This window comes from Sitophilus oryzae, unplaced genomic scaffold (genome assembly GCF_002938485.1).
Source record: "Sitophilus oryzae breed Bouriz unplaced genomic scaffold, Soryzae_2.0 scaffold_1059_pilon_pilon, whole genome shotgun sequence".
In the NCBI taxonomy this organism is placed as follows: Eukaryota; Metazoa; Arthropoda; class Insecta; order Coleoptera; family Curculionidae; genus Sitophilus; species Sitophilus oryzae.
This window is the reverse complement of record NW_022145681.1, coordinates 5157136-5178620: the sequence shown is the minus strand read 5'-3', so window position 1 is coordinate 5178620 and position 21485 is coordinate 5157136. Positions and strand designations below refer to the sequence as shown.

The following is a 21485-nucleotide window of genomic DNA, read 5'->3' as shown; positions in this document are numbered from 1 at the left end:
TACGTGTAATAAGTAGTTTTATACGCGTAAAAAAGGATTATACGCGTAAAGTATAGTTTTTACGTCTAAAAATTAGTTTCATACGCGTGAAATAAAAAATTAATAAATAATTGGATTCGCTTTTATAAAATTTGTATTAAAATATCAATATTTTTGATAAACACGTGGCTCACAAATACACGTCGTGTCACTCATTAACTCCTAAAATTTTAAGATACCTAATTTTACTTTTGCCGAATTTAACCAATTTATGTCCAGGATTCGCCAGAATTTATGGCCAGGATTATGTATTTATGCCTAAACTAGCCACACGTATCACATATTCTTCTTTCAGCCGTTTTATAATAGAGAAAGTGAGATAGTGAGAAGCTGAATTTCACATTCAGGAACTTCTGTATAAAAAAATCGTTGGGATCGGATCAAACGTTCGAGTCGTTCGAGTATATCTATCTTTTTCGTTCTCGCGACCTAAAAAAAGGTTAAAAACCTTACACGTGTTGCAAAACAGAAGAATACGATACAAGAAAATATACGTGTTGTTTTCGTTTATGGCGGATGGCGATATGGTGCATGGGCTTTTTGCAGTATAAAATTCAGTCTTTAATTCATTAATTATATGTTTTATATTTCTAATTGATTAGTGTGTTTTAGCAAGTGAGTAATGATAAACTCAAATTATCTTATTTCTTAGTAATCGATTCTAGGAAGGTTGAAAACAAATCCCGTATGTTTTTGTTTACATTTTTGTTATGAAATTCTAGAAATGTCGCCTAAAAGGCTAGAGTATACCATAATTGAATCTAATTCTTAACAGTAATAATGTAGAATAACATATTCTACTAGAATATCGCCAGTTTAATATGAGTATTATATTGTTTTCAACATTTTCTGGACATGTTGGCGATCACGTATCTACTTCTGACAAAAATATTTTTATTGTGAGTGTAAAATAGCTTATGGTATGAAAACCACATTTTATCTAATAATAAAATAGTATAAATAACGGCAAGAAGTGGCAAATAAGTACGTGCCGGTTAAGTTATTACGCCTTTCAATTTTAGCCTTCACTTTAAAATTTTATTTATAAACGATTGTAGCGCACGCGTTTCCCATTTTTATAATTTCAACAACAAAATTGTTTTTAACCTATAAATCCAAACGAGAGCTTTATTTTTAATTACATTTTTATAATACCTATTCATACTTGTATTTATTTTTGATGACAATGTTAATGTAATTGGACGTTAAAAATAAATTGCAATTGTAATTATCTTTAATTAAATAATATTTATTTATAGTGTCTTCTTAATACTTCATGTTATTTAATATTTACTTCATTATTTTATTTATTATATTGTTATGTATTATATTTGGGAACAAATATATACATATTAATATTGATAAGAAGCAATATATCAATTGCCAAACATTTTATTTACCTACTTTATATAAAAAAAATATTTTGTGTTGATCAGTATACAGGGTGGCCCAGTATTCTGAAAAAGCTCTGTCAGGTTTCTGATTTGAGATTTTAATTATATTTTTTTTGTACAATACTAAAATAGGTATAGGGGCAATTGTAAACATTACAAAAATATTTTTTCAATATGTTTACAAGGCGATTCAAGTCTTTAAATTAAAGTTGTATATTTTTAAATAAAATGCAATATATTGTTTAGCGCAGTGGATTTGCCATTACTTTCCATTCTGACAATGCGGTAATGTCATTATGCTAAGGTAAATACCATAGACAAACAAATAAAAAGAGACTGACAAATCTCATGGTAAAGAGTGGGACCGCGTTCCCGTAGCGCAACTCAGAATAACAATTTTGAAACCAATTAGCAGGACCATGGCAGCACGTACAGCTGGTTCCAATAAAATTGAATACGATTTAAAACATATTTTTATTATTTCGGGCAGTATATTCTATGATACCAGTCCCCCATTTCTCTATTCATGTCATGTTGACGTTCTGAAAAATTTATTTGCCACTTTGTCAACAGCAAAGTTGTTTTATACAATGTCACAATAACCTTAACATGTCAAAATACTTGACACAAATATACACTGCCCAAATATTCGAGAAAAATGTGTAAAGAGTTGTATTCATTTTTTTTGGAACCAGCTGTACGTCTTTATTGCTATCTTTCTTTATTATGTGTGCTTTATATGAAAAAGAAAGAGATAGGTATAAAACGTATCGTAAGACATTATCGCTCATTCTGGCAGGCGGAAAATTTAAATTAGCATTATTAGTAGTATTCTTTCATTCTGAAACTGAAAATTTTCACTTAAACTGATTTATATTCCCTGTACCACGTAAAGGGAACGTGGTTTACAGTGTAAGTGAAAATTTGCAGCTTCTTTCAGAACGAAAGAATACTATTATAAGGGAAATTATAAAAAAAGCAAAAATTGTACTGTTTTATAAACATATTTATTTATACATAAAAATAAATAAACTTTTTATAATATAATAACAAAAAATAACAGTGTTTATTCCAACCACCTACCAATTTTAAATGCAAAAGAACTAACTGTTGCAGGAAACGATCGGCCAATTTTTTTAAAGGGCATTAAAAATCTCATTTTCGAAAAAACTACCTAATTGCCATAACAAAGTGAATATCCAAGCAAAGAAGACTTTACGAGAATCATGATCCTGAACCATTTTCAAGTCCAGTTTTAATCCTAAAACAAAAGTAAAATAGGTATATTAATAAAGTTTCTGGTTACTATAAACCAGCTATAAACTACCTACCCAAAAAAAATAAAAAAATTAATTGTATTAATTTGTTATGAGAGGTTCGAAATATTTTGGAGACTACTACTTCTACTTTTTTCTTAATAAGATGATAAATATAACTACTTATTTTTATTTTACCGGGTGTCTTTAACATATCTATCAGAGAAAGGGGGCACCAATACATATAAAAAATAGATGATACTGGCTCCTGCAGCAAATAAAATAACAAATAGTATAACCGAAAATTATAAGTAACAAAATATAAATACCTATATGGAACAAAGGAATTTGTTCCCTATCCATATTCTTAAGTCAATAAAATGGAGAGTTTAGAAAAAAAGGTAAATCACCAAAAGAAAAATTAACAAACATGACGAATTGTCATGATGTCGTCATCTTGGTTGTCATGATGACGAAAACGAAAGGCGATTGTTCTAATTTCTATTTAGAAATTACGTTTTATATGGCTGCTTCTTTCTCTCTTGTTATATTAGAATGAGATAGTGAGCCCAATAGACGCAATGCGCAGATCAGCATAAATAGAACGAAATTTTGCGTTCTGAGTTGCGCTACGGGAACGTTGTCCCTCTCTTTGCCATTTAATTTGCCAGTCTCTTTTTATTTGTTTGTCTATGGTAAATACCTAGTTTTTGTAATATGATCATTCTTGGATAACATTTTCTACATACCTAAATAAATATAATAATACAGGGTGTTGCTTAATGACATGCTAATTTCAGCTTGTTTGTGGCATCAAGTTTAGACTCGTCCTGTATAATATAACAGAGTGTATTTTAATTGATTAGTTTGAAACAATTATAAAATATTTTCAATTAAAAATATAAATAATTTAGTATTTTATATTTTTTAATAATTACATAGAAAATTTTTAAATACTATACAAATTATTATTTATTTTTTATATGTATACAGGGTGTTCCTTAATGATATGCTAATATTTAAGGAGGTGATTCTTGGACCTATTCTAGGAGAAAAACCTCATATGAATGTATGTCCTAAACATCTTAATTTTTGAGATACAGTGGTAAGTTTTTCTAAAATTTTTTTTTTCATAATAACTATTGATTTTATTACAGATATCTTTATGAAACTTGATACACGTCCTCCTATGCATCAAAATATATTTTTTTGGCGTACAAAGAATTTTATTTATTTCAACCAGTGCCGTCCACATGGGTTTTACATTGAATATTTTTGGAGAAAATTCCCGGGAAATTAAGAAATAAAACAATTTTTTTTTGTATATCAAAATAAGCATTTTTGATGTATGGAAGACATGTGTATCAAATATACCATCAGAGATATTTTGAAAAAAAAATAGAAAATTTTACAACCCTGTATCTGAAAAGTTTGTTTAGGACATACATATATTCATATAATATTTTTTTTTCTTAAAATACGCCCAAGAATCACCTCCTTAAATATTGGCATGTCATTAAGGAACACCCTGTATACATATAAAAAATAAATAATAATTTGTATAGTAATATTATTTAAAAATTTTCTACGTAATTATTAAAAAAAATATAAAATACTAAATTACTTATACATATTTTTAATTGAAATTATTTTATAATTTTTTCAAACTAATGAATTAAAATGCACTCTGTTATATTATACACAGGGCGAGTCTAAACTTGATGTATACAGGGTGGTGACAATTTCGATGCTCAACATTGGCATCTCAGAAAGTACAATAGATACGAAATCGGTTAAATGGGACAAAAGTTGCGTAATTAGAAGTTTGACAAACACCTATGAAGAAAACCCCGGTATCTTGATGGAACATTAATATCATAAGCTTTTTTAAAATAGTGCCCTCTTGTTTTTTTAAGCTACCAGCAACTGCTAAATTTCTTGAAATCTTTGCGAAAATAGTACGATGAGGCTGTGTCCTTTCAGGATACAATGTTCTACCGTATGATCGAGAAAAAACGGCGTCAGCGATGGCTATGGAATGAAAATCGCTGTCATTTTATATGTAAATTTATATGGGAAATGTCATTGATGTTCATTTCCCAGCCAACTGGACGCCGTTTTTTTTCGATCATACGGTATATCTTGCGCACGCCATATCGGAATTTCTATTATTTTTTAAGTAAACATCATACATATCTCGTATTTCCTCACTTGTGCACATATTGTTGACTGTTAATACACTTTACACTATCTACTATAATTTTTTGTGTCCAGATTTGATATTTAATAGAGTAAACCAAAATTAACTTGCTGTCATATAAAGTGTCAATTAGATTTCCAAGGCAGACTTGATCTTTTGAGCGAATTTTTAAAAAATATATATTTTTTTTGTAAATTTACATAATAATGAATAAAAATTAGATATCACCGTATAGATTATTTTTTGCTCTATCTAATAGTATAAAAATTCAAAATGGCGGCCATAAGAAAACAAAAACTTGACTGTTGTTGTGCGAAATCTAGAAGGCTTGGAAATTTTCTGGAAACGGCATTTAAATGGCCGGGGTCAAAAATATAAAACTGCCAACTTACGTTGCAATAGATACAATAGTTCTGAAGATATTCTCATTTAAAATAAACGCATTATTTTAATTTTTTTGACATAAATCCGAAACTAATCAAGATACCGGGGTTTTCTTCCTAGGCGTTTGTCAAACTTCTAATTAGGCAACTTGTGTCCCATTTAACCGAATTCGTATCTCTTGTAGTTTCTGAGATGCCAATGTTGAGCATCGAAATTGTTACCACCCTATATACTCCACTATTTTAAATGAAAAACACTGAATTTTATGGCATAAATGAACTTAATTTTTTTCAATTTCATGTTTTGTGTGTTAAATTATTTTTATATCTGAAATCTTAATTTTCCGTTTTTATTGATTTTTTCCAGTTGCATAATTGTAATAAGCAAAATAAAACACTAAATCACCACAATACACCAAAACCCTTTTACTTTTAAACTGGACGCGCGTTTCGCTAACCATGTTAGCATCATCAGCAGATGATTATAAACCTCGAACGCGATACTCTCACTCCATTCAATTGAGTCATAAAGTTCAGAACTGTTCCGCGCCATATGAAGGCACCAGACTATTGCGCACAGCTCCTTTCAGAACCGTTCTCAAGTAGCCCAGGGCGTAAAGCACTGGAACTTAAAGTTCGCGAATGGAGGACAGCAAATAACTGCACTAGTAAGAACTAAAAGACTTAAATATTATGACATAGTCCCGATTTCAATATTATTTCAATGCGATCAACATGAACGATAACCGGGGCGGCGTGAAATAAAGTTAATCGGGCAGTTCTGATTTCTGCCGTATCGAGCGCTGCTGACGTAAATTTTAAAAATCGGTTGAAATGCACCAAGCCTATAGCACTCAGTGGCAACACATGGTTCTATACATTGGGGGTGCACAACCTTAGAACAAAATTATGTGCCTCATGACTACATACATGATAACGAGCTTTATCGGAATGCTGGGCCACCCTGTTTATGAATACTACTAGAGCATTTGTTTACTGTTGTTAATAATTTTAGGTGGTTATTGAACGAAAAACTGAAGCCTATACTAAGAGGTCTCTCTGAGCTTCGAAGTTTGGCAATTACTCAAGTTTTTATAAATCACTACTTTTTTATTATTGTGATTAGTCCTTAAGGATAAGATAAGATAAGATGGCTAAGGATAGAGGTGATATTATTGATCTTGTTGAAGAAGCAGTGGCTATTGAAAAGGCTATAGATAATGAAATATCGACTTCAACTGCTAGAAGTACTGGTAGCATTGAGGTGGCAACTAGACGTAAGCCTAAGAAGGTTCACCGTCAAAATAGCAAAGAAGGAGCCATAAATGTGGGAAATTTCATTCATAAGCCTAGGTAAATGTCCACTTAGTACCTTGAGTTTGATAAAAATTATTTTTAATTAAATATTAATCTGCTAACTATAAAATCAATTTACTTATTAGCTTTATCGTTTTTATAATAACTTTTAAATCAGTCCAATTAGTTACTGTAACATTTGGTAAGGGAGGAGATATTGATTATTAATATGCTCAATAGAACAACATAACTCACAAACAAAAGTAGTTTGTTTATCTTGCTGTTGCCTTAATTCAAGTGTGCTGTATCTTTTCTGTGATTCAACCTGTACCGTACCGTGCACCAAATTTCAAATATCAAAATATATCTCATCAAATAATACAAGGAGAAAATAAAACTTTTTTTCAATATTCTATTTTATTGAAGTATCATTTAGTAGTGGGAACTATCGAATGAATACTATCGAAACATTCGATAGTTGCAATTCATTCGAATAATTCGATAGTTAGTAAGAAAACATTTGTTGAAAACTATTCGAATAAAAATTATCGAATAGATCCGTCATCTGCCTTGAAATATTGTATTCTAGTAATTCGGCAGCAAAAACCATTCATTTATAAAATTCATTCATTTATGAAATTCATTTATTCGTCAGGATCGAATATAATAAAATATTAACTGAATTTTAGTTGTCGCCCGGCGACGTAGGTTTCTTTCCGAGAAACCCGACAGCGGTCGGTGGCAATGCTATGAAAGAAGCCGGCATCTTTGATTTTTTGCCGAGTCAGATATAGATAACGACACATTATTTTTTTTATTGAGGTGCTAGTATTTACACAGAAAATACATTATGAAGGGCGCTGTTGCCATATTTTGGTATTAGTTGATATTAGCAAAGAATATTATTGTTTGGCTTTAGTTAGTTAGGGATAGTATGTTTATATATTCTGCATTTTTTTTATTAATATTCTGTTGTTACACTGCAATAATACTTGTTATTTTGGATGTAGAGGAAAATGATTTTTAATGTTTTTAAGCAAAGACTGGTTTAATAAATAATAATAACAGTAATAATTTGTTATACCTATTAACAACATAATTTAAAATCATTTAATATAAATATTTTTTTTAAGTAGTAGCAAAATATAAACAACAAATTAGATGTCAAAAATTATTTATATTAGATCCAATTTAAAAATAATATAGTCTCTAAATTTTTTGTGTGTGGCAACGTTGGTTTATTAAATAATAATAATTACAGAACTAATTTGTTATATTAACAACAAATTTTAAAATCATGAAATATAAACGTTTATTAATTTTCTAACCATGCAGTGTAATGAAAGGAAAATATAAATAAAAAATCAGAAATCAAAATTATTTATATTAGGTGCTTTATATTACTATTTAAAAATTATATTTACTTTTACTGGCATTTACTTTAAAAAATAAATGAAATATTTCTTCGCAAAAAACTACATGTAAGAAAATTAGCATAAACAAAATCATCGTTAACTTTTTTTTTAAATTGGCACGTGTAAAACTTTCATTTTAATTTTCTCACCCCATAGTTTGAGTTCGATAACCATTTACTTAACCACATTACTTAAATATGATTATTAAGTTCAACTAATTCATATTATTAAAACATCTAAAATACAAATATGTATTTTTAAAATTAATTGTAAGTTCATCTCATCTCTCTTAAAAATTGCTACTTCTCAAAATTTCCCATTAAAAAATAGACCATATACCATATAAAATTAAATAATTGAAAGATCGTACTACGGAAAACCTCACAAATTTTCGGAAAAATTTTGACCAGCTGCATATGCACACAATCGTCAATAAATAAAATTAAAAAATAACTACTATTTTAGTATATTTACTATTTTAATAAACGCAAAAATAGCACAGTATTTATACGGCGAAGTTATAAAAATTTGGAGGAACTAATAATGCACTGACGCATACAAAAATCAAACGAATACTAAATTTCATTTATCAAAAGCATTCGATAGTCGTGGCTCAACGATAACCATTTAGTCGCACGGCGAGGTTGTCACATATGCTTTACACTGCTTGGCACATTAGGCTTACAAATGAATGAATGATTTTATTCGAATAAAACCATTCGATAGTTGAAATCATTCATTCATTAACCATTCGATAGTCTAATTCATTCGATAGTTCCCATCGCTAGTATCATTAGCTACTGAATAAAAAATCATGAAAGGGTCAACACTACTTCGATATTTATACGTCGATTTATACGAAGCGACCGACGCCATGGCCAGGTCGGTCAAGTTTACCCCCCGTACTAGAGGAAATTCAAAAATAGATATACCACTATTTTGCACACCATACATCATATTTTGCACACTTACCTAAGAGAAACCAGAGCCGTTTTTTAAACGGGGGCAAACTTGACCGTTATGTTTTTAGGTTTTTTTAAATGGGACACTTCATACACAATGGGACACATTTCAAATATTTATTCAAACCCTTATAACTTTTGTCAAGAGAGTGTGCAAAATTGTGCAAAATTAGCCGGTTCGTTTGATATAAACAAAATTCCAACTTCGTAGCTGATGGGGGGTAATTGCAAATTTTTAAACCCTCATAACTTTAATCAGGATGGAGTGCAAAATTCAAAAACAGGTGTGCAAATTATCCGATTTGTTTGATATAAACAAAATTCAATTTAGTCACAGATGGGGAAATTTCAAATTTTCAACCCTTTATAACTTTCGTCAGGAGGGTGTGCAAGACTTAAAAATAGGTGTGAAAAATTGTGCATAATTAGCCGAATCGATGTACAGGGTGATTCAAACTTCCCGCCCTTGGTTTATTTATAATTTATATAATTTCGAAGAATAATAATATAATTTCGGAGACAGGATTTGAATGGCAGTGTGTAAGGTATGTTTTTTCGTATTTAAACATTTTTCAACTTTTTTCAAAATGGTGGAAATGACGTCAAAAAAATATTTTTGATCATTTTTTTTTTCATATTCTGAAAGAACTTTTTTTTAGCCGACCATACCAATAGGTATGGTAGGCTATTAGGACCGGCTTTTTTTAAACAACTTTCATTAAAAAAAAATTTATATGAGACTCTAAAGATGAAATTTTTAAATAAATCTCAACTTACTCTTACTTAATAACTTCGGATTTATTGTTAATAATGTTAATTTACCAAAAAAAGATACTAATGACAAAATATTATTTGGTTTAATCAGCTTAAAACGCTCATTTGTTACTTGGCCGACTTAATTCATATCACGGGGTGAGTTGTGAGCTTGTAACCAAATAAAGATAGAGAAAAACTTTTTTAATGAAAGTTGTTTAAAAAAATATGTTCTTTTAGAATATGAAAGAAAAATGACGACTTTGTGAAAAAAATATTTTTTTTGACGTCATTTCCACCATTTCGAAAAAAGTTGAAAAATGTTTAAATACGAAAAAATATACCTTATACACTGTCATTCAAATCCTGTCTTCGAAATTTGTATTTGCAGTTTTCCTTTTCCTGTTATAAGCCAAGAGCGGGAAGTTTGAATCACCCTGTACATAGAAATAAATCAATTTCGTAACACAAGGGGGAGCGGTCAAGTTTGCCCCCCGTTTAAAGGCGACCGCCAAGCATCCGACTCGGACGTCCGATCCGATATCGGATCGTAAGTATGCCATATAGTTAAATAACCTATAGTTTATTTGAGCTGACCGCCTTTAAGTCGCTCGCACATTTCCTACTATTCGATACGATTGTCTGAAACGATTATCGGATCCGATTATCTGACGCTCAAATAAACTATAGGTTATTTAACTATATCGCACACTTACGATCCGTTATCGGGGCGGACGTCCGAGTCGGATGCTTGATCGTGCGTCGTACTGGTCGGACCGACAACAAATCTGATCCGACAGCCGGAAGGTGTTCTATGCATTGTTTTTGTATATTGTACGGCAAACATACGATTATTTTTATCAGTTTTGATGCGTGAGTTGCTCAGTGCAGGCTTCTTTTATTATTAATTAGTTATAAAAAATATAAAACGGAAATATTTTGTCGACAGTGTGCGGTAGTCGTCCGATTCAAAATCGTTTCAGATAGTCGGATCCGATAGTAGGAAATGTGCGGCCGCCTTAAAAAACGGCTCTGGTTTCTCTTAGGTAAGTGTGCAAAATATCATTTATGGTGTTCAAAATTGTGCAAAATAGTGGTATATCGGTATATCTATTTTTGAGTTTCTTCTAGTACAACTTGGGCAAACTTGACCGACCCGCCATGGCCGCCATGGCCACCATCTTGAAACTTGAAACCCCTTTTTTCAGTTAGTTACTTTCTCTGATTATTTTGTATTCATATTTATTTTATATTAGTTTTCTGCAAAGCGTATAAATCTGGAGAAATATTATGTTAGGACTTAATAATAGCTCTAAAAGCCTAAAAGCCTGATGGCTTGATTGGTTATCGATGTCCATTTGTTTCTGTCTTTCGCCTTTCTTCCCCACGCATCCTCTCTTATCCTTCTCAAGTCCTCTTCAACATCCTTTTTCCATGTGGTTCTCGGTCTAACCCCACCTTCTCTTTCCACCTATTTCACGTTTCATTATTATACTAGGAACTCTTGCTTCAGACATTCTTTCAATGTGTCCCAGCCATCTGTCTTTGTGCTCTTGCTACTCCCGTTATACTCGGTGCCCGATATAGTTGCTTTAATTTTTCATATGTTCTTCTGCTCCATATGTTGTCCATCTTCTTTCCTCCAAAAATCTTCCTCAGTATTTTTCTTTCCCAAATCTCCAGCCTCGAACTTTCCGTTGCATTGAACGTCCACGATTCACATGCATACAGCACTATTGGTCGTATCGTTTGGTACATTCTGATTTTTAAACTTCTAGAGATGTTCTTACTCTTAATAATTTTCTGTAGTGCGCTAACACTTCTATTTCCTGCCATTATTCTTGCTTCTTGGACTTAAAATTAGAGGGGGTTATAATCAATCTGAGAAAGAGACTTCAGAAATAGTTACAATGTGTAGCGTCGTGATCGCTCCCAGACTAAAAATGTAATATGAAAATAATGTTTCACAAGTAAGGAATACTGGATTTAAGTTTATTGTACCTTGCTTTAGGTCTTGGAAAAACAGTCGTCGCTCCCGTAATGGATACGGACGTGGGTTACCGAAAAAAGGCGGCGCTGGCGGCAAAGGCGTTTGGGGCAAATATGGTTCTGAGTTGCTCGAAGACTACGAAGACGTTAATGATCCCAACTTTGATTCTGAGAATCTGAATAATGGGGATATTGAGTTAAAAGTTGTTGTACCTGAGGTTTCAAATGAGGAGTTAAAGAAAAAGGTAAACGTCTATCCTAACTTTCCGTTATATTTACTTAAATACATTTTTTCCATGCACAGTCGACAAGAGACATTTCACTATGTGTATGAATCACTATGACGATCTTGTAAGTCGGAAAAAAATAGGAAGTGTTTATTACATAAGCACATAATCTGAGGGTGCATCCACACTATTCTAGAAACGGCGTATCGGCGTAACGACCTTGAATAGATTTCCAGTAATTCTGTTGGCTGAAAAATTCATCTGTCAGAAATTTTATCTGTCAAATTAATCTGTCAAAAATTTCAGCCAATAGAATTACTGGAAATCTATTCAAGGTCGTTACGCCGATACGCCGTTTCTAGGATAGTGTGGATGCACCCTGACTCTTTATTTCATGCGTTTGGGAATGTACTTACTTTTTGTACATACATTCTTTGTTCAGTACAGTTTATTGTACTGAGCACATTGATTGTACTCTTCCAACACACGAAAATTGGCACTCCAAGTTAGTCTTTGCCGACTGTGTATATAAGATAAAGTACAGTAACTAGACTATACCTTACCTATGCCAGATAATACCGTAAGATCGAAAAAAAACGTCGTGCAGTGAAGGCTTAGAAACGACGATCGATGGTATTCTCCATGTTAATTTACATATAAAATGACAGGAATCATTATTTCGACGCCATCGTTGACGCCGTTTTTTTTTCTCGATTATATTGTATATAATTTGCTACACAGTGTAGCCTGTCTAGCAAAAGATATAATATACAGGGTGTTCCTTAATGACATGATAATATTTAAGGAGGTGATTCTTGGGCCTATTCTAAGAAAGAAATGTCATATGGATATATGTCCTAAACATCTGAACTTTTTAGATACAGGGTGGTAAAATTTTCTAATTTTTTTCAAAATATCTCTGATGGTATATTTGATACATGTCTTCCATGCATTAAAATGATTACTTTGATATACAAAAAAAAAATTGTTTTATTTTTTAATTCTTTCCAGCCGACGCAGAAATGATTTTCACACAACTGTCACCGCATCATATTTTCAGCAATTTGACCATGAAGTAAACTGACTTTAATATTTTTAAGCAAAAACTATACGTCGGACGAAAAAAAATCAAGAGATAAAAAATGTTTAGAAATGAATGGAGATTTTTTTATTTTAAGAGAAGTCACTGGTATACCACTTTTTTCTTTAAAAATATTCAATGTAAAACCCGTAGGACGGCACTGGTTGAAATAAATAAAACAGACAAGGTCCAAGAATCCCGCCCTTAAATATTAGGATCTCATTAAGGAACACCCTGTATATGTTAGTAAAATTATGTTTTGTCATTTTAGTTCAACAGAGATTGTTTTTTTTGTGTACCTGTACTTTTTTTTCTGTGTTGTCTGTCAAAATTCTTTTTAGTGTTAATTTTATCAGTTTTAAACGTCATTTTAATTTAATTTTATAGTGTGAACTAATCATATTGGAATACTTTGAAAGTAATGACATTCAAGAGGTGGCCCAATCTGTAGAGGAAATTGTTCCTCTCAATCGTAGGGATGTGTTTGTTCAGCAAGCTATCGAAACGGCAATGGACCACAAACCATCCCATAGAGAACTGACATCAGTAGTTATTTCTGATCTCTACGGATATGTAATTACCGAGTCGGATATCATTAAGGCCTTTGAGAATTTACTCGCTAATTTGAACGATTTAATTTTAGATATACCTGATGCTCCTGTAGTTCTAGGTAAGTTAAAATTAATTGTTTCTATGTAGTACCGTCTGATTGAAAAAAAAACGGCGTCCAGTTGGCTTGGAAATGAATATCAATGACATTCCCTTTATAATTTTACGTTTGAAATGACAGCTATCTTCATTTAATAGCCATCGCTTACACCGTTTTTTTTCGATCATATTGTATAATATCAGTTGAGATGATGCATGTTTAGTAACGAAAAATTGCTACCGTCGCGCATCGATGGCGGCTTGCTAACATACTGATTAAATTATTTATTATACTTCACTTCAACTATTAAATATTATCACTAAGATTTAAAACGCAACATTAACCGTTAAAGAAAATATTTAAAATTTTTGGAGGAAAAAACTGCCTGACAAAAAAATTTGTATAGCCTAAACGTCAAATTTACTGATTAAAATAGCCACTGTGTCATAAAGAGAAGGCATATGGCTATCTATTTCAAAAATTAAATTGTTTGAATGTTATATAATTTGGTCGTAGCTGGCATGGAATTGAGAGATTAAAAAATTATCATAAATCCTTTTTTTTTCAAATGGAAACCCACTTTTTTATTTGTGACCAGTGAATACCAGTGAAAAGATTTTTCAATTCGTTATTTTTTGGTTATACATGTTCCTATACCTAAAATAAATCGTTTTAAGTTATTTAAGATTAATTTTTCTTGATTTTATCGAGCTTCCTTTGACATTAAGTGTCAAACCATCAGACGGTTTATTTCATTTCCTTCTGTCAAAAACTAATAATTTGAATTTTGTATATTATAAATACTGCTGCTAAAACTTTATAAAGTGTATTTGTAAAAAGATATCTCATATTTTAGTGATATCTAATTGCAATTTGACATGACCAGATAGAGTTTTACACCGCTTGACGATTAAAGTCATAGGCTACTGGTAGTACTGGTTAAAAACCAGAAAAATATACGCTTAAAATCTTAAATGACTTAAAAACGATTTATTTTAGGTATAGGAACATTTATAATCAAAAAGTAACGAAATTGAAAAACCTTTTCACTAGTGAAATAAGAAAAGTGGGTTTCCATTTGAAAAAAAAAATATTTATGATAATTTTTTAATCTCTCAATTCCATGACAGCTACGGCCAATATTATATGGCATTCAAACAATTTAATGTTTGGGATAGATAGCCACATGTTTTCTCTTTATGTCACAGTGGTTGTGGTAATCACCAAATTTTACGTTTAGACTATACAATTTTTTTTGACAGGCAGTTTTTTTTCTTCCAAAAACGTTTAATCTTTTTTTTCAAAAACGGTTAATGTTAGGTATAGAGTGTTTGATATAAAAATTCATAAAATTTTATGAATTTTGCATTTTAGTGCCGCCATATTGAAACTATTTTAAATCAGTAAGTGCTAAATCTGCGATCTAGATAGTGTTATTCTCTAGAAACTTCTAATGCACGTTCAGTCTGGGATACCCTGTATAAAACTAATACATTATCATAACACAAAGTTTAATACATAATTTTTACGTTAAATTTTTAACGAAATATTGAGTTTATTGTTCCCAACAAATATTGTTATCTCTTTATCATATTAATGCATGAATACACTTCTTGCTACAATGTGTACATATTTTTTTGTACCGTTTTTTTGCTTTAAAATTAGGAATAATGGACTTATTAACAACCTTTTCAATTTTGCCACTAATTATATTTCAAAATTTGCTAGTAATGTCATTTAGGCCTTGGATTTATCATCCGTGAAGAGAAATTGGTTGGAAATTAAACGTTTATTGTTTTATAACTGGATTATTAGGTTTTCTCTATGCATACAACTGTATACTGCAAGCTGTTGCTAGGATATTCTATTAATTGTATTTTTTTAGACATGGCAATGATTTTAAACCTTTAAGAATAAAGTATAAGGGTCCAGGGGAAAAACACGATAAGCGCCATTTCACTGATTTTACAGCGAGAGCACTGGACGGCTGGTAGTTAACAGGTCCTTGCCGTATATTCTATATTTTTACTAGGCATATATCATAGATATATCATAAATTGCCCTGCAGAGTTTATACATTTTGTAGGGACCAGTTAGACCTACTATATTATTATAAAATCCTAAATCTAAGAAATTGGCGCTTATCAAGTTTTTCCCTGGACCCTTCAATTGTAATCACTAATTTGGAGGTTCTGAACGTAGCTTTAATAAAACCAATATCCCTATTGCAGGCAACTTTATCGCTCGAGCTATAGCCGACGACTGCATCCCTCCACGTTTTATTGTCTCTACTAAGGAGAAAAGCGACGATAATATCTTCCAAGAAGCCTTAATTCGGGCCGACACTCTCCTCTCCATGAAGCACGGTCTGGTGCGATTGGACAACGTGTGGGGCGTGGGCGGTCCGCTTCGACCAGTTCAGGCGCTCACCAGGCAGATGTCGCTGCTGCTTCAAGAATTTGTATCGTCGGGCGATGTAGAGGAAGCTTCGCGTTGCCTGACTGTGCTCGAGGTTAGTGATAATTTTTTAATTATCCACTTAGATAAGTTCCAACCTTATACCACAAAACATCCCCCTTTTGAACTTCATCTGTCATGTTAAGAAATGAAAGTAAATATAAAGCGCCTCTCGTATTTGTTCGCATACTAAAATTTTCAATTAATGCCTGTATATATTTTTAATATATACAGAAAAAGTTCTACATTTTTGTTAATTATAAAGTAATATATTACATTTAAATGTAATATATTACATAACAATTAGGTATGTAAGGCTTGTTTTCTAACATTTTTTAAATAAAACGAATTATAACATTTCATTATACAGGGTCCGGCAATAGTGCGTCAATCTTTAGCTCCTAGAATAAAAAACTTGAGAATTTTGTTAAGTGTAAACATAAAGTATGCACGAGGATGTATTTCAGGAAAATATTTTAACTTCTATAGGGTGGCTTATAAAAGTGTGAGTGGATCGGGATGATTTTTTTTAAATGGAACACCCTGTATATTGCTGCATTTTTGGCTTCGTTTCAGATCACTTTGCATAATCCTAAGATATGAGTAAATATATTTCGTTAATTTCAGAGATATTAATAAATAAATAAAAAAAAAATTTTTTAGACCTCTTAAAAAAAATTATTACCAATACAAGAGCTGTCTTGAAATGAAAACTATAATTGGTATTTACTTTTGATGGTCTATACTTACTTTGCTCTAAATATCGTAATTTTAAATCATACAGTGAGTTCAAAATTCTACGCCAAATTTTCTAAAATATAAAATAATTTTTCTTCGTTTTTTTTACATGGAACATCCTGTATATTATCTTTTTATTAGATGGAGAGTTAAAAAACAAACATTTTTGATATTTAAAGTATTACAAAATTTTTAATGGTTAGGTTAGGTTAGGCCATATGAAATATAAAACCGAGAATATCTGCCAAACCGTTAAAAATTTTGAAATACTGTAAATACAAAAATTGTCCATTTTTTAATTCTCCATCAATTAAAGAAATAATATACAGAGTGTTCCATTTAAAAAAAAAACAAAGAAAAAATATTTTAAATTTTAGAAAGTTTGACGTAGAATTTTTAACATCCAGTATGATTTACAATTACCATATTTACAGCAAAGTAAATACACACTGTCTAAAGTAAATGCCTAATACAGTTTTGATTTCAGGAAAGTTCTTGTATTTTAATAATTTTTTTCAGAAATGCTGAAAAATATATATTTTTGATTTATTTATTAATATCTCTGAAACTATCGAAATATATTTACTTATATCTTAGGATTATGTAAAGTGATCTGAAAAGAAGCCAAAAATGCAATAATATACAGGGTGTTTATTATTGCATTTTTGCCATTTAAAAAAAAATCATCCCAATCCACTCACACTTTTTTGAGCCACTCTAGAGAAGATAAAATATTTTCTTGAAATACATCCTAGTACATACTTTAGGTTTGCACTTAAACAAAATTCCCAAGTTTTTTATTCTAGGAGCTACATATGAAAAAAGTAAAATATAAAATGGATAAACGCTTACTTACATTGCATTAAAACTGCCACTTTTAGTTTTGCAATCCAAACTCAATATTTCTTTTTCGCAAATAAAAATATCCGACGACACTAAAATCATTGAAACTTCTGCGGCTGAAAACGAAAACTGAAAAGTGTAACAGCACTTTTTTTTGTGAACCTGCATATCAAAATTACGCTGTATCATTATGTTTTTGCTTTTGAAATAATATAAAACATAATAGAATTGTCTAATTACTAATAATAACTTGTGAATTTTAATATTTTAACTCTGATTTCTCTGATCTATATTTATCTTAGACAATAACTAACTTTTTGTTATCAGGCGACATTTTAGACGGCAACTGACATACATATATGTCTTAATATGTTAATTTTAAATATGTATGTAATATAATTTAAATTAATATAATGCAGCTTTGTACTAAGAAAACATTCATTCAAAAAATACAACGAAATCTAACAACATAGTTTGAAAACATTGAAAATTGAATTAAAATAAAAAAAATTAAGCGCGACCGCTTGTGTCAAAATTAGATGATTAAATTTTCGCAATTTTTACACCATTTGATGACCGGTGGCGCCTCTACTGTTTGTACGCACGGTTATTCTTTTATTCTCGTTTATGGTCATTAAAGAAAAAGTTCTAAAGGGGGATGTTTTGTGCCTTATACTTCATCTTTGACATAAAAAGTCGGAACAGTAGCAGCGATGCCGCTCCAAATTCAAGTAATTCGAAAGTAGGAGCGGCGCGACGCGTTACAACGCGCAGCAACGGTGGAAACTTTGCGGCGATATAAACACTCATTTGCAATTTACAGCTAAAATTATTTTACGGCGTCGACATGAACGCGCACAATCAGCGTCTGATAATAAAAGCGCTTATTTTTCTTTCTAGGTACCGCATTTCCATCATGAACTGGTTTACGAAGCCATTGTAATGGCTTTGGAGGCAAACAGTCAAGATACTGAAAAGGCCATCTGTAACTTGCTTAAAGCTTTTGATTCTCGAGTACTCATTACTAGAGACCAACTCGAACGTGGTTTCTTCCGCGTTTTTGATGATCTGTCTGATATTTCTATGGATGTTCCTTTGGCCTATGTAATTTTGGATCGGTAAGTTTAGAAACTAGACAGCGTCTCTCAAAATAAGTGCATATATTTTAAGGGTTAGTAGATCAAAAGAAACATCTTTTCTATTTACCATTTTTAAAATAAATTGAAAATAGCCGAGATATTTAACTTTGAAAATTTGAAAAATAATGCAAACATTGACAACCGCTGGCTACACAACCGTTGGGGTTTCAAAACACACAATTATAAATAATATTTACTAGTTGAAGCCTGGCGCATTCGCCACGACATCAGAAAAAAAATACTTTTTTTTTTAAATAAATAAAAAATTCGGCGACGACAGTTTTTAGAAGAGCCAATTAGCCATCTTTTAGTAAAAAAAGCAACTTTCTAGAGCAGGTCGTTACTTCAGTAGAGACGACACAAATAAGCACTAGCATTTTCTATAATATGTAGATCATGTCGAATTTTCGCTTGAGTTATCCTATTACTAATAAATATGCAGAATGTGAGTAATGTAGGAGGTGGCAACATTGCATTCCCTACATGCAACATAAACCAATTTCCAGAGAATGGACGGTGGCACAACTAAGTTTTTCAAAGTTTTCCGAAAAATTTCAAGAAAAATAGGAAGTTTCCATTTTTTTTCTGGGGTTCTATCAGTTAAAATACTTGCACTTATTTCTGATACACTCTATACTAAGGGCTGGCAAAGGTTAGTTTTGGGTCGAGATTTCCGTATGTTAGAAGAGTACAATAAGAAGAACTTGGCGTTTATAATGTACTGAACAATGAGGGAACAGTAAAAACGTTGCCAAACGTGTGAAATAAACAGGGAAACTGTGCACATTGCTAAGAGGCATGGAAGGGGTTGTAGCAGATTCGGCCGCGGTCTACCCAATCAGTACTTAAAATTCAAGGAAAGGGTGTAAATCATGCGTTCAGCTTCACGATTTAATTACGTCTCGTGATACTTTATTTGTTTATTTATTAACGAGTCTTAATTTTTCCTATAGCTTGTACATTTTTAAGTGCAAGTTAGAAACACTTGCAGTTTTGGTAAAAATAAATGGAATTTAGTTGGTGTTCGACAGTGGTCTCGCTATTAGAACTCTAAATTCAAAAATCGATATCTCGAAACCCATTAGAATCAATTGATTGTAGTTTTTTTTCAAAAACTTTTTTAATATTTCTGCTATATTTTCTTCGGAGACAGTATGTGAAAAACTTTATAAATAAAAAAGTTCCACAATTGCTGAAAATTGCTATGCACTAAAAGTAAATGGATGAGTTTTTCAAACATTTTTGAATTGAAAAAAACAAGCCTATCGAATTTTTGCTATTTAAACATCTTCTAAAAGATCCGAACTTCGAAATAAAAAAAAGGTTTCCATATCTAAAGTGGTTCTTGAGTTATCGCCTGTTATGTGTTAAAAAGTTCTGTTTTTAAAATATCGCGATAACTGACGTTTTCTAGTTATAAAAAAGGACACCCTAACGATATCCTTATAATTCCATTTCAGATGCTCACAAACATATCTAATGATTTTATCTAGTTATCTTTTTGCAAAAAAATGTCTTTTAAAAATAAGCGGTTTGCGATCGCGATTTTACTTTACTTGATAGGGAAAGGTGTACCGGAGAAATGTGACAACGCCGCAACAGCACACCGTCGTATTTCTCTCATTCCGACTTAATAAGATCCCTATGCGATTTTCTTCCACACATGTAAATACCGACCCAAAAGTAAGAGTTGCCAGCACAGTATATGATGTCTCAAATAATCCGTCTTACAGTAATGTATTATCATTTATTTCTGGTTTCAGTTTCATTGACTTGTGTCGCAATGAAGGATTTTTGACTGATAACATTATTAAGAGATTCCCGTCTCGAGGACGCAAACGTTTCGTTTCCGAGGGTGATCATTTTGTTTCAAGGGATAAACTAAACAAGGCCCACGAATACTAGTTTCTCGAAAGTTTCCAAGCCCATTTCATTTGATAATAAATTGAGCAAATTATTCTTGGATATGTGAACAAGTAATATCTACAACTATTAATAATTATTGTATGCTATTTTTTAAAGAAGCTTATTATATTCCTTAATAAATTATGCTTTTCTTAACAATCTTTTGGTAGATATTTTTCTTTAGAAATAGTACTAATAAAGTAAATGAATAATATTTCCATAGTTAAAATTAGAAAAGAGATTATTAAATTTTGTCATTGCATCATTTTATAATGTAATTTGTTCGCTAACCAAAAGTAATTTGGTCGGTTATTGCATATATTAGAACTTAACATATATTTGAAGATGTTAATTAAATATTTCATAGAGTATAAGTTTTATTCATTTTGTATTTAATAAGCACTTTGCAAAATCTAGATTTATGTGTTAATACTTTTTGTACATTTTCTCTATATTATCAAAATAAAGCGTTATTAGAATTTTTTTTTAAATTGGTCCCAGTTAAATTCCCAGTGAACGAAGTTTTGTCACATTTAGGGAATAGTTACGTATCTACGTTTTATTCATTTTTATCAGGCAAAAGAAGGGCCTAGTAACGTAACAACCACATCACCTAGAACACATTTCCTTTAAAGGAATAAAGTGCTCACTGGGTTGTTCCCGATGTATCGTCAAACAGTTTGGTATCGCTAAATATTTTTCTTAATTATACATTATACAAAACTAAGGAATAATGAGAGCTATATATATAGATCATAC

General features: G+C 31.2%; 1 protein-coding gene across 1 annotated transcript; it reads left to right on the top strand.

Annotated features, from left to right (window-relative positions):
• Positions 1–326: 326 nt before the first annotated feature.
• Positions 327–21213, top strand: LOC115876911 (programmed cell death protein 4). The gene is made up of 7 exons (XM_030892960.1): positions 327–654; positions 6288–6625; positions 11710–11932; positions 13383–13665; positions 15876–16156; positions 18583–18800; positions 20585–21213. The coding sequence occupies exons 2-7, from the start codon at positions 6423–6425 to the stop codon at positions 20724–20726; spliced, it is 1350 nt and encodes a 449-aa protein (XP_030748820.1). The 5' UTR covers positions 327–654; positions 6288–6422; the 3' UTR covers positions 20727–21213.
• Positions 21214–21485: the final 272 nt, after the last annotated feature.